The sequence below is a fragment of the Heptranchias perlo genome, chromosome 7 (genome assembly GCF_035084215.1).
Source record: "Heptranchias perlo isolate sHepPer1 chromosome 7, sHepPer1.hap1, whole genome shotgun sequence".
In the NCBI taxonomy this organism is placed as follows: Eukaryota; Metazoa; Chordata; class Chondrichthyes; order Hexanchiformes; family Hexanchidae; genus Heptranchias; species Heptranchias perlo.
In genome coordinates, this window is record NC_090331.1 from 84,833,848 (window position 1) to 84,848,836 (window position 14,989).

Here is a 14,989-nt window from a genome sequence, read left to right on the forward strand (position 1 = left end):
GGGTCAATTTTTGTCTCCCATTTTGACTTATTTTAAATCAAGAAACCAAATGTACTGGCTGCAGGCAACTGGTGTGGGTGAAGCAGGCTGTGGATGGAAAGTGCCATGCTCAGTTTCTAAGCTGTGGATGCAAAGATAATGATCTGTGTAATAAAATTTTCTAAAGATCTATTGAAAGTTTCACAAAATCTTGCTTTTGGAATAGAAGATATTTATTCCTGGGTGTTAGAAAGTATCATTTTGCAGGCATTGTGTGAGGCAGTGAAGCAGAATATTGCACTGTGTCCATTTTTTAGAATGTTTGATTCAAGTTAATTTCAGCAGAGCCCAGGAGAAATTCAGTCATGGTTCTGCAACATTAACCCGGATGTGGGTTTTAGAAGTCACTGTTCCGGGAGATTCTTAAGTTCCCTAAGTTATTTCAGCAATGGATTGTGGTGTTATGCCACATCCTCTCACTCTGACATGAGGAAGTAGGAAGAAGAAAAAAAATATGTATCTCAGGCATTTGAAGTCACAGCCTCTCTAAGGACAGGACCAGATTTACATAGCTTGTGTAAATCCGGCATCTTGATTTTATTTTTGGCAGATGTGACTTTCTCTGGATACAGGTTGTTCACAAACCAATTAATGTATTGACATGGTCCCTGGATGACATGTTTCTACTGAATTTTAATGTCAGGTTTCAGGGTTTCATGCTCGGCTGCCACAGGGGAACAATGGTGTAATATATGTTGCAAATATTACTATTGAACTAAACATAGCTCTCAGATGCTCTCGGGTAAAAAGCTGGAAAGGTTGGGAGACAGTTTGCTTGTATTACATTACTTACATGATTTCAAATTGCTTGCACGGGCTGTTTCCAGTCTGAACTAGTTTCTTGCTTCTACTGGGTGTATCCCTTGTGGCTGCAGCATGGGAGGTAGAAGGCAGCTGTGGCTCAGTCAAGGGTTCCTGAGATGCTCGTGACCTCTAGGAGCTCGGGCGTGGTTGCAGACTGTACCAAACTGGCAGTCTGGCCTAGCTGGCTTTCTGGCACCAGAGCGGGCATTGGCTGAGGGGGATGGTGAGGGTCCATTCGGGCAGTCATCCTCAGAGATGGCAACATGTTCCATTCCTATTGCACAACTGCCCCTGCTATCAGATTGTGGCTCAGCACTTGCATTGATTTGTGGGAGAGCAGACTTCATGCGATCAATAATCCAACTGAAGCCCTCATCCATTTGGTCTCCCAGCCTGTCCAATATGGTGGAGAAGGTTGAGCCCAGAGCCTGCGTGGCCCCAGTATGTTATTACTGGTGTCACAGACTCATGCAGGGAGTACCCAGCTGCAGTGTTGGTTAAGGTGACCTTATGCTCCATGGTTGGTGATGGACTCGTTCACATTTTCAAACATGCAATAGAAGCTCCCTGGCAGTCGATCCAGTGCATTGAGCAATTTCTGGTGTACAGAAAGCATCTTTCTTTTAAAGGCTGGGCCCCTAAAGTTTCTGTTCTCTTCAGCAAAGCAAGGATGCGAGCTGGCACTCCAGTACGCTGTTTCCTGGGTTGTCATTTCTACTTGCACCTGCTCACTTGTGCTCAGTGAATAACCCCTTGCAGACCCCTCTAACTCACTGGAGTAGATTTTGACTCTGTGAGATAGTGTAAAATGGGCGATAGCGAGTTTGCAGCCTGTTTTACATCTTTCCCCATTGACTTCAATGGAAATAAAAACTGGAGAGATGTAAAACGGGCTGCTGATTCGCTATCACCCGTTTTTACACTGAAGCACAGAGTCAGGGTCTACCCCACTATTTATACTATCACAAAGGTGCCGATTTCTGTGCTGGTACTTGGAAGGGTGAGAGTGGGTGATGGTACATCTTCTGGGAAGGTTCTCCCCCTCAGACTGTGCGCCTGCAAGATCTGAGACATCTGATGGACCAAGACAAAGAAGGGAGAGAGAGAGAGAGACAAAGGTTAGTGCGTCGTGACAAGGGTGAGCAGTAGCAGAGTGGCAGCACAATGTGTATCACCAGGTTGTCATGCTGCGTGTGTGAGTGAGAAAGTTAAGTATAAAGAGAAGAGAAATTGCCCAAATACCCTGCCTGTTTGTGGCCTCCAGCCAGGCCATCACCAATGCATCAGAGGGAAGAGGATGTCCTTCCTGTTGCTCACTTGCTCGACGATCATGTCCACAGCTGGATTGGAGAATTGGAGGGCTCTGGGCAGCCCAAGCTGCCTGCTGCTTCAGTAAGTCGCTCTTCACCAGCCACCATTGGAAAAAATGTACCTCCCCTTTAAGGGGCTGGAGGCTGCCTTTAAGTAATGGCTTTTAAGTAACGGCCGCCCTACTGGATTTTCTGCCCTCCCAATCGCTGAGTTGTCTGTAAGACTTGTGCTTAGTGCTACCAGCGCACCAATTAATTTGGTACTCATGAGGAGGCCCGACCATGAATATTGAGGGCATTGGGCAGCAGACAACTCTGCCCACCCTTTATAAACCCCTAACTCCGAAAAATCGCCCCCATGAGAGACTTTGGTTATGTGGAGAGACTAGGGAAGCTGGGATTGTTCTCCTTAGAGCAGAGAAGGTTATGGGGAGATTTAATAGGTGTTCAAAATTATGACGGGTTTTGATAGAGTAGATAGGGAGAAACTGTTTCCACTGGGAGTTGGGATGGTAACCAGAGGACACAGATTTAAGATAATTGGCAAAAGAACCAGAGGGAGATGAGGAGAATTTTTTTTACGCAGTGAATTATGATGATCTGGAATGAACGACCTGAAAGGGTGGTGGAAGCAGATTCAATCGTAACTTTCAGAAGGAATTGGATACATACTTGAAAAAGAAAATTTGCAGGGCTATGGGGAAAGAGCAGGAGAGTGGGACTAATTGGATAGCTCTTTCAAAGAGCCCACACGATCATGACGGGCTGAATGGCCTCCTTCTGTGCTGTACGATTCTATGTATTGCATAGCTGTTCTTTACTTTGTCCCAATATAACATACTGGGAATGACTGCCGTGCTCTGTTTTGAGGCTGTTGATTCAAAGGTAAGCGATTTGTGTGCGACAATATTTTAAAAAATCAATTTAAAGTGCCGCAAAAGAGGAAGCTTTCATTCCTCAGCACTGGAAAAGTTCAATTTTTAAGGAGCTGTGTGAGGCATTGAAATAGAATATTGCACATGTGGTAGTCCATTTTTTTAAGAAGGTTTTATTCAAATTAATTTCAGGAGAGCCCAGGATAGGTTCATAATGGTTTTGCAACATATGGATTTCAGAAGACACTAAAATTCTGAAGTGTTTTATTTCAGGGTACCTTTCAAAGAGACGACCAAAATCATCAGAAGTCATAAGTTCAATAAACAAATGGTGCTGGGATTGTGTCATGATCTCAAAGAGCAATTGCAGTACCAGAGGAAATGTTCCGGTTGTCCATCCAAAGACCACACCAATAAGTTTGCAGATGACACCAAGATTGGTGGCATTGTGGACAGTGAAGAAGGTTATCAAGGATTGCAACGGGATCTTGATAAATTGGGCCAGTGGGCCGGTGAATGGCAGATGGAGTTTAATTTAGATAAATGTGAGGTGATGCATTTTGGTAGATCGAATCGGGCCAGGACCTACTCCGTTAATGGTAGGGCGTTGGGGAGAGTTATAGAACAAAGAGATCTAGGAGTACAGGTTCATAGCTCCTTGAAAGTGGAGTCACAAGTGAATAGGGTGGTGAAGAAGGCATTCGGCATGCTTGGTTTCATTGGTCAGAACATTGAATGCAGGAGTTGGGATGTCTTGTTGAAGTTGTACAGGGCATTGGTGAGGCCACACTTGGAATACTGTGTACAGTTCTGGTCACCCTATTATAGAAAGGATATTATTAAACTAGAAAGAGTGCAGAAAAGATTTACTCGGATGCTACCGGGACTTGATGGTTTGACTTATAGGGAGAGGTTAGACAGACTGGGACTTTTTTCCCTGGAGAGTAGGAGGTTAAGGGGTGATCTTATAGAAGTCTATAAAATAATGAGGGGCATAGATAAGGTAGATAGTCAAAATCTTTTCCCAAAGGTAGGGGAGTCTATAACGAGGGGGCATAGATTTAAGGTGAGAGGGGAGAGATACAAAAGGGTCCAGAGGGGCAATTTTTTCACTCAAAGGGTGGTGAGTGTCTGGAACGAGCTGCCAGAGGCAGTTGTAGAGGCGGGTACAATTTTGTCTTTTAAAAAGCATTTGGACAATTACATGGGTAAGATGGGTATAGAGGGATATGGACCAAGTGCAGGAAATTGGGACTAGCTTAGTGGTATAAACTGGGCGACATGGACATGTTGGGCCGAAGGGCCTGTTTCCATGTTGTAACTTCTATGATTCTATGAATATTGACTCACACAATTACCACAGATTTATTTCAGGCAGCGGACAACTTAGCTGATTCACACAGGTTGTAGCAAGAGCATATTTTTTGTCCTGCATAAAATGAAGAAATCTTATGCATCACGTTTTCTATATGACCATAGATAAATTTGTTTTAGAAATAACTACTTAGGATGGAAAATATCTTCCCTTCCTAAACTACGAGATGAGACCAGCTCTGAAAATCCAGGCAAAATTTGCTCTTGTCAGCATTAAGGTTTAGTGGGGCCCATAGCAGTGGCCATGTGGGATGTGCTTTAGTGAACAGTACTGACAAAACTTAAAGTTTGACAGCCTGAATGAACAAGTGCACTTCAAATTCAATATTCAGAGTTAAATGGAGAATGTGATATGCATCTTTTTTTTAAAAAAACAGGAAATGATCAAGTGGTTCCTCCTTCAGCTGGTGTTTGCCTTTGTGCTGGGAACAGGACAAGCTGGTGAGTGAATGTGAAATTTAAATGTATTTGGAAAGGTAACAAATAAAGAAAGAAGAAATAAAGACTTGCATTTATGCACGCCTTGCATGACCTCAGGAAGTCCCAAAGCACTTTACAGCAAATGAAGTACTTTTGAAGTGTAGTGGTAATGTAGGAAATGCGGCAACCAATTTGCGCCCAGCAAGATCCCACAAATAGCAATGAGATAAATGATCAAATAATCTGTTTCAGTAATGTTGGTTGAGGATACCAGGTAGAACTTCCCTGCTGTTCTTCGAAATAATGCCATGGGATCTTTAACGTCCACCTGAGAGGGCAGATGGGGCCTCCATTAACATCCCTCAGTACTGCTCTGGAGTGTCAGCATAGATTTTGTGCTCAGATCTCTGGAGTGGGACTTGAACCCACAACCTTCTGACACAGAGGCGAGAGTGCTACTCACTGAGCCACAGCTGACACCTGCTTATAAGAACTAGATATAAAAACTGGCCATATTTTGTGCAGTCAAGATGCACTGCAGGAACTCGACAAGGCTTCTTTGACAGCACCTCCCAAACCCATGACCTCTACCACCTGGAAGGATAAGGGCAGCAGGGCATGGGAACACCACCACCTGCACGTTCCCCTCCAAGTCACACACCATCCCAACCTGGAAATATATCGCCGTTCCTTCATCATCGCTGGGTCAAAATCCTGGAACTCCCGACCTAACAGCACTGTGGGAATACCTTCACTACACGGACTGCAGCAGTTCAAGAAGGCAGCTCACCACCACTTTCTCAAGGGCAATTTGGGATGGGCAATAAATGCTGGCCTTGCCAGCGACGCCCACATCCCATGCACGAATAAAAAAAAAATGTTATATGTGATAATGTCAACATTATTTGGCTGGGCTTGTTTAACCACAGTTGCATACATAAAGCTGATACTTTATAAGTAGCCATTTCTGAAATGTATAGCACAAGCACAGCAGACTTACAGTTAAGCTTCTGTCAAAATAATGACATTATTCATTATCATGCTTTTCCTGTCTTCTGTGCATGTTCCTGTATACTGTGCATTTCCTTTGTAGTTTTCACTTATTTTGTGTCTGTTTTTATTTTATGTTGGCCTGTATGCACAGGAGAGTATGGAAACAATTTACTTGTTTGTATATTTTTTTTGGTGTACTATATTATGAGTGAAGAGTAAAAATAATGATCCAAATTTATAATACAGCAATATCCTTTGCTCTCTGTTATACTGCTATTCTTTTTTCTTTCCTTCTGTTTCTCCAGATTCCTCCACTTGCCTCTTTTCTTCTCATCTCTCTCTGTGGGTTCTTTATTCATTACTTTTTAAAATTGATTTTCACTCATTTGGCCACTCGAGAGAGTACCTGATGTTTTGATGCCAGAAAGTTAAAACAAAATAGTTCCGTGCTTCTGCTATGCTCCGTAATGTGCTACATGTTATGGGAAATCTCAAAATTGCTGGCCACCATGTCATGATTTTGCTGTTCATGGCAGCCATTGTTAGAGCTGCCACTGCAGTAAAGTTTCACTTAATTCTGTGGATGTGATGAATCTTGTCAAGACATTGATTAGGTCACACAGAGTACTGCGTGCAATCTGGTAACCCTATTTATATATAAAAAAGGATATTGCAACCATAGAAGTATGACTGGGTCACTGGGAGATAACAGCGATGAGAAGCTATAATCATGATAAGGGACTTAAAGCCGAGAGCTGTATTAATTGGAACAGAGAAAGCTATGGGGAATCTAATAGAAGTGTTCAAATTCATAAAAGGGTCTGAGATGATAAATAATGAAAGTTTTTCCTCCCCCGCATTGGTTAAGGAATCAGTAAGAAAGGGGCATGAAGTTAGGATTAGTACTAGAAGCATAATGGGGGTGATTAGGAGAATTTCATTTCACATAAAGTGTTATTAGAATATGTATTACATTACCAAAAGTGACTATTGAAGCTGGGGCAATTACAACATTGAAGAGAAAATTAGAAGAAAGACAAAAAAACAGAATTAGAGTAGATAGTTTGCACGTGGAGTTAGCATCAGGACATAAACGGTGGGCCAAATTATCTCCTTCGGTGCAGGGATTGCTATGGTAATCCTCGAGAAAGTGATAATCCTCCAGCTGTCGATTGGAATTTCCTACCAGTCTACTGGAATTCCTATCTAACACTATTGTGGGAGCGTCATCACCACAAGGACTGCAGTGATTCAAGAAGAAAGCTGACCACCACCTTTTCAGGACAACGAAGGGTGGGCAATATACGCAGCCGTGCCAGCTTCACTCACATCTTGAGAACAAATTTTTAAAATAATTGTAGTGTAAAACCGCTCCTGATCCCCGAATGCCTCTCTACCATCTACAAGACATGTCAGGAGTGTGATGGAATACTCTCCACTTGCTTGGATGGGTGCAGTTCCAACAACGCTGAAGAAGCTCGACACTATCCAGGACAAAGTAGTCCACTTGCTTAAACTTCCTCCACCACTGGCGCATCATGGCTGCAGTGTGTACCATCTATTGGATGCACTGCAGCAATACGCCAAGGGTTCTTTGGCAGCATCTCCCAATCCCGTGACCTCCGCCACCGAGAAGGACAAGGGCAGCGGGTGCATGGGAACACCATCATCTCCAAGTTCCCCTCCAAGTCACACAACATCCTTCATTGATGCTGGGTCAAAATCCTCAAACTCCCAATCTAACAACATTGTGGGAGCGCCTTCATCACATGGACTGCAACGGTTCAAAAAGGCCCACCACCACTACATTCTCAAGGGCAACTAGGGACGGGCAACGTGCCCACATCCCAAGAATGAATTAAAAAATAAACTTCTGCACCTCTCAAATAGCCAGGTCTACCATGGATACCTTCTCAGGTTCAGTGGAGTCAATTGCTCCCAAAAGTGCTCCCATACCCTCTCCAACACCAAGACTGCCTAGTTCTACCACGTAACATCGCCCGTCTCTGCCCCTGCCTCAGCTCATCAGCTGCTGTAACCCTCATTTGTGCCTTTGTTACCTCAAGGCTCGACTATTCCAATGCTCTCCTGTCCAGCCTCCCATCTTCCACCCTCTGTAAGCTTAAGCTCATCCAAAACTCCAAAACTTGAGCTCATCCAAAACTTTGCTGCCTGTAGCTTAACTTGCGCCAAGTCCCATTCACCCATCTGCTCGCTGACCGACATTGGTTCCCGGTTCTGCAATGCCTTAATTTTAAAATTCTCACCTTGTTCTCAAATCTCTCCATGGCCTCGCCCCTCCTTATCTCTGTAACCTCCTTCAGCCCTCCAACTCTGGCTTCTCGTGCATCTCTGACTTCCATCACCCCACCATTGGTGGCCTAGCCGTCAGCCATCTTGGCTCTAAGCTCTGGAATTCCCTCTCTAAATTGCTCCGCCTCTCAACCTCTCTCTCCTCCTTTAAGACGCTCCTTAAAATCTACCTTTTTGCCAAGCTTTTGGTCACCTGTCCTAATATCTCCATATGTGGCACAGTATCAACTTTTGTCTGATTACGCTCCTGTGAAGCACCTTGGGACATTTCACTACATTAAAGGTGCTATATAAATTGTTGTTGTTGAATTGCATATTGCATAATCTACTTGTACGATAGCATAACCTAGGGATGTAATATTAGCATTCCCTTTTGATCTGGACTGCACACTTGTGTCTTCACACGTGTATTTCTTCAAACTGTCTGCAGGCGAACTGAGCAAACACTTGGTGAGGCGAAACTTGATAAGAAATAAAGCAACTTAATGGTTCACATTAAGTGAACACACAGAACAAAAGTTATGATTAGAATCATTTATTTCCATCAATGCAGCTTGTCTTTGCACAATAATGTAAAAATAATGAATTCACTGCACTATCCCACATCATTTAAAGCTAATTTTCTAACTCCACTATTCTGTAGTCAATTCTTCTTGTTGCTCCTTGCTACCTGTCAGCTTTTGGTCAAAACTTAACTGCGCCCCCCGCTATACCCGAAAGCCTTGCTGTCATATGAATTTAACCTCTTGAGCTAAATTTCACATCATAATAGCCTTTTTAACATGTGCTGGCATTGTCTGAAATTCTAAACTGAGATAGTAAGCGTGAAAAGTATTGCTTCAGTAGCGAAACTGCTGCAATAGTCTGCCACTAATTCCTTAGATTTGAGACTAGATTTGCTGCACAATGCATTTGATTAGTTGACAATATTAGATTTCTCAAATGGCCTACATCTACTGGAAAAGCTATTTTTAAATACAAAATGGAAACCATTTTGGAATACTTTTTTAAAAAAAGTATCAACAGATCCTAAAACCCATCTCAGTCATTGATGCACAATACCTCACATCTGCATGCTGCTGGAAGCTTAGAGCCAAAGAATCAAAGAATCATACAGGTTTATAGCACAAAAGGAGGCTCTTTGTCTGTGCCGACTCTTTGCAATCCAAATCTAATCCCACTGCCCATGCTCTCCCCATAGCCGAGCATCTCCCTCTGCTTCAAATATTTATTCAATTTTGCCTTAAAAGATACAAAGGTCTCTGCTTCAACCGCTCCTTTAGAAAAGCATTCTATGCTCCAACAATCCCCACAACTCTCCTCACTCTCTTAGTAATGACCAATTGTCACTGACTCCCCAAGAGGAAAGTCTTTGCCTATTAACTCTATTAAAACCGTTCAAAGTTTTTAAAAGCCTCAATTAAATCTGCCATAAGCCTTCTCTGCTCCAGTGGAAATAGTCCCAGTACATCAACTCTCTCTTCTGAACTAGTTTCCCATCCCTGGCATCATCCTAGTGAACCTGAGTTGTATTGCCTCTCTGGCTTTAATGTCCTTTTTATAATGGGCCAACTAAAACAGTACACAATACTCCAACTGTAGCCTAACCAATGTTTGGAATAAATTCATCCTTACTCATATACTCTATCTCCTTTCTGTAAAACCCAAAATTCTATTGACTTTTTATGACTTTATCTGCTTCGATTCACACTTTCAGGGAATTATGTGTTCGAACCCTAGTCATCTTTGCTCATCCATCCCTTTGTGTCTTTCCATTAAGCGTATTCCTTGTTTTTACTCTCAAAATAATTACCTCACACTTATCCATATTAAATTACATCTGCCCATATCTTCCTGAAGTCTTTTACAATTCTTCTCACTGTTTGACAAATCTCCTGTTTTGTATCACCAGAAAATTTTGAGAGTGTTCCCTATACCCAAGTCTAAATCATCTATACATACTGAGAACAAAAGTGGACCCAGCACTGAGCTCTGGGATACACCACTTCCAACCCTTCTCAAATCTGAGTAATTCCCATTTACCCCAACTCTGTTTCCGATCCATCGGTCAACTTTGTCAATGCTAAGCTATCTATCCTCTTACACCATACCCCTGAATTTTTCTAACAAGCCTTTTGTAAGATACTTCATCGAACGCCTTCTGAAAATCTACATAAACTACAATTACAGCATTCCCTTCATTTATCCAGTCACTTCTTTAAAGCTCCATATTAAATTTGTCAAATATGACTTATCTTTGACAAATCTGTGATGGTTGTCAGTTGCTGTGGAGGAGGCAATGGACAGTGCTGATTAAATGGTAGCCATAACATAACAAATAGGAGTCACAAGGAGCATAGCTGATTTGAGTGATACCATCACTTGGTATGACCCCTGACTGTACATCAGTGGTTGAGATTCTCCATGGTCTGTCTGTGCACTGGGCCTAGTACTGATGTTGTGGAGATGCCAACCTCGTTAAGGATGAATGGCTGTTTTCTTGTCCTATTGTTTATTATTGTGTACTTTAGAGGAGTATTTATGTGCTACTTATGTGGTTTTGATGTGCCAGTTATCTTGTTTTCCAGATGGAGTCTTTGTAAACATCATCTATAATAATAGAAATGGATTTATTTTTCTCTTTTGTTAGATCCTTCCCAGCATCACTGCAATCCCACAAAAGCAGAAGCAACCTGTCAGGAATGCATCAATTTAGGACCAGGTTGCGCTTGGTGTAAGGCACTGGTAAGACTCATTGGATATAATGGCACAGTTCATAATGCCTGGTACAATACCCATATCTGAAATGCTATACCGATATGCTTTACTAGCAATGGAACAGAATATTTGAAAGTGGGACTGCTTGTATCAGAAATGAGGTAGCCAGTTTTTAAAATCATAGTTTTAAAAACACCATACCCCTGAATTTTTCTAACAAGCCTTTAGTGAGATACTTCATCGAATGCCTTCTGAAAATCTACATAAACTACAATTACTGCATTCCCTTCATTTATCCAGTCACTTCTTTAAAGCTCCTTATTAAATTTGTCAAATATGACTTATCTTTAACAAATCTGTGATGGTTGTCAGTTGCTGTGGAGGAGGCAATGGACAGTGCTGATTAAATGGCAGCCATAACATAACAAATAGATTATGTTTGTAATGGAGTAATGCTATTTGAAAGTAGAATAGTCTGTGATGGAAGACAGGACTAACTACATAAATGATGAAATAAGTAATTCCTAAGAATAATATAAGCTGTTTGGTGGTGTGAAGTTGGACAATGTGAAGGGCAGTGTGAGGGTTTTTAATACAGTTATCTTTGGCTAGTATGCATTTCAGATGACTGATTTTTGAGATTATTATGCAGAATTGAAAAAGATGCTGTCAGTAGACCCACTCACCAATAGAATCTGTTGCTGATGTTAGCCAAGTCATTTACTTCCTGACCTGAAATGGTGGCTAGCGTATCTCAGAGGCTGGTCGGAGGAAATTAAAAGAAAGATTCTTTTTCACTCATTTATCTTCTACATGCATTATAATCATTGCTTAATTGGGGAAATCATAAGACAATCTTCCTTTTCATTTCAGTAACCCGATAAAAAGCATGTAATGAGGCTTCAAACCTGTCCTTAGAATTTAAGCTGAAATGCCAAATGACCTTAGTGAATCAAATCCATAAATTCTTTAGGGAAGCACCACTTGGCACTGGACCCGACAAAGGCAAACCAAGCCCAGGCAACCCTGCAAAGTCCTCCTCACTAACATCTGGGGACTTGTGCCAAAATTGGGAGAGCTGTACTTCGGACTAGTCAAGCAATAGCCTGACATAGCCATACTCACAGAATCATACCTTTCAGCCAAGGTCCCAGACTCTTCCATAACCATTCCTGGGTATGTCCTGTCCCACTGGCAGGTCAGACCCACCAGAGGTGGTGATATACAGTCAGGAGGGGGTGGCCCTGGGAGTCCTCAACATTGACTCTGGGCCCCATGAAATCTCATGGCATCAGGTCAAACATGGGCAAGGAAACCTCCTGCTGATTACCACCTACCGCCCTCCCTCAGCTGATGAATCAGTCCTCCTCCACGTTGAGCATCACTTGGAGGAAGCACTGAGGATAGCAAGAGCACAGAATGTACTTCAATGTCCATCACCATGAGTGGCTCAGTAGCACTACTGCTGGCCGAGTCCTGAAGGACATAGCTGCCAGAATGGGCCTGCAGCAGGTGGTGAGAAAACCAACACAAGGGAAAAACTTACTTGACCTCACCCTCTCCAATCTACCTGTCGCAAATGCATCTGTCCATGACAGTATTGGTAGAAGTGACCACCACACAGTCCTCGTGGAGACGAAGTTCCGTCTTCACATTGAGGACACCATCCAACGTGCTGTGTGGCACTATCACCGTGCTAAATGGAATGGATTCAGAACAGATCCAGCAGCTCAAAACTGGGCATCCATGAGGCAATGTGGGCCATCAGCAGCAGCAGAATTGTATTCCAGCACAACCTGTAACCTCATGGCCCGGCATATTCCTCACCCTACCATTACTAACAAGCCAGGGGATCAACCCTCATTCAATGAGGAGTATAGAAGGGCATGCCTTCAGGCAAGAGCAGCACCAGGCGTACCTAAAAATGAGGTGCCAACCTGGTGAAGCTACAACACAGGACTACATGCATGCTAAACAGCGGAAGCAACGTGCTATAGACAGAGCTAACTGATTCCACAACCAACGGATCAGATCAAAGCTCTGCAGTCCTGCCACATCCAGTTGTGAATGGTGTTGGACAATTAAACAACTAATGGGAGGAGGAACATCCCCATCCTTAATGATGGCGGAGTCCAGCACGTGAGTGCAAAAGACAAGGCTGAAGCGTTTGCAACCATCTTCAGCCAGAAGTGCCGAGTGGATGATTCATCTCGGCCTCCTCCCGATATCCCCACCATCACAGAAGCCAGACTTCAGCCAACTCGATTCACGCCATGTGATATCAAGAAACGGCTGAGTGCACTGGATACAGCAAAGGCTATGGGTCCCAACAACATCCCAGCTGTAGTGCTGACGACTTGTGCTCCAGAACTACACGTGCCTCTAGCCAAGCTGTTCCAGTACAGCCACAACACTGGCATCCACGCGACAACGTGGAAAATTGCCCAGGTATATCCTGTCCATAAAAAGCAGGTCAAATCCAATCCGGCCAATTACCGCCCCATCAGTCTACACACAATCATCAGCAAAGCAATGGAAGGTGTCGTCGACAGTGCTATCAAGCGGCACTTACTCGCCAATAACCTGTTCACTGATGCTCAGTTTGGGTACCGCCATGACCACTCGGCTCCAGACTTCATTACAGCCTTGGTTCAAACATGGACCAAAGAACTGAATTCCAGAGGTGAGGTGAGTGACTGCCTTTGACATCAAGGCAGCATTTGACCGAGTGTGGCACCAAGGAGCCCTAGTTAAAATTGAAGTCAATGGGAATCGGGGGGGAAAACTCTCCAGTGGCTGGAGTCATACCTAGCACAAAGGAAGATTGTAGTGGTTGTTGGAGGTCAATCATCTCAGCCCCAGGACATTGCTGCAGGAGTTCCTCAGGGCAGTATCCTTGGCCCAACCATCTTCAGCTGCTTCATCAATGACCTTCCCTGCATCCGAAGGTCAGAAATGGGGACGTTCGCTGAAGATTGCACAGTGTTCAGTTCCATTCGCAACCTCTCAGATAATGAAGCAGTCCGTGCCCGCATGCAGCAAGACCTGGACAACATTGGGCTGATAAGTGGCAAGTAATATTCGGCCAGACAAGTGCCAGGCAATGACCATCTCCAACAAAAGAGAATCTAACCACCTCCCCTTGACATTCAACGGGATTACCATTCTTCAATCAACATCCTGGGGGTCACCATTGACCAGAAACTTAACTGGAGCAACCACATAAATACTGTGGCTACAAGAGCAGGTCAGAGGCTGGGTATTCTGCACCGAGTGACTCACCTGACTCCCCAAAGCTTTTTCACCATCTACAAGGTACAAGTCAGGAGTGTAATAGAATACTCTCCACTTCCCTGGATGAGTGCAGCTCCAACAACACTCGAGAAGCTCGACACCATCCAGGACAAAGCAGCCCGCTTGTTTGGCACCCCATCCACCACCCTAAACATTCACTCCCTTCACCACCGGCACACCGTGGCTGCAGCGTGTACCATCTACAGGATGCACTGCAACAACTCGCCAAGGCTTCTTCGACAGCACCTCCCAAACCCGCGACCTCTATCACCTAGAAGGACAAGGGCAGCAGGCACATGGGAACACCACCACCTGCACATTCCCCTCCAAGTCACACACCATCTCCACTTGGAAATATATCACTGTTCCTTCATCCTCGTTGGGTCAAAATCCTGGAACTCCCTTCTTAACAGCACTGTGGGAGAACCTTCACCACATGGACTGCAGCGGTTCAAGAATGCGGCTCACCACCACCTTCTCAGGGGCCATTAGGGACGGGCAATAAATGCTGACCTCGCCAGCAATGCCCACATCCCATGAACGAATTAAAAAAAACACATTTGCTTCAATCTGTTTTGTCTGACATAGTAAAAAAGCCTTAAAACTTCTTAATATCAAGATAATTTGATTCTTCTGAATCTGAGTAAATAAAGGCAGGCGGTGAATGGCTTCTCATTCTCAGCACCTCCAGCACACATTTCTTTTGGTGAAAGTTTAGTAGCCAAACAGCTATCTATGCAACCACATTGCAGATGATAAGTCAATTGTCCACCTAATGAAACTTCATATATCGTCTGGGTTCCCAAGATTCTCCCTTCCACCACCTTAATGATTCATCATTAATTCATT

General features: G+C 43.6%; 1 protein-coding gene across 4 annotated transcripts in view; it reads left to right on the plus strand.

Annotated features, from left to right (window-relative positions):
- Positions 1-14,989, plus strand: part of itgb2 (integrin, beta 2) — an 88,519-nt gene that overhangs the window by 19,542 nt on the left and 53,988 nt on the right. For all 4 annotated transcript variants that reach the window (XM_067988008.1, XM_067988009.1, XR_010963469.1 and 1 more), the window contains 2 exons: positions 4,780-4,843; positions 10,779-10,873. In XM_067988008.1, the coding sequence (XP_067844109.1) occupies positions 4,783-4,843; positions 10,779-10,873 (156 nt within the window). In that variant the 5' untranslated portion in view covers positions 4,780-4,782. Of the gene's footprint in view, positions 1-4,779; positions 4,844-10,778; positions 10,874-14,989 lie in introns of those variants that run through there.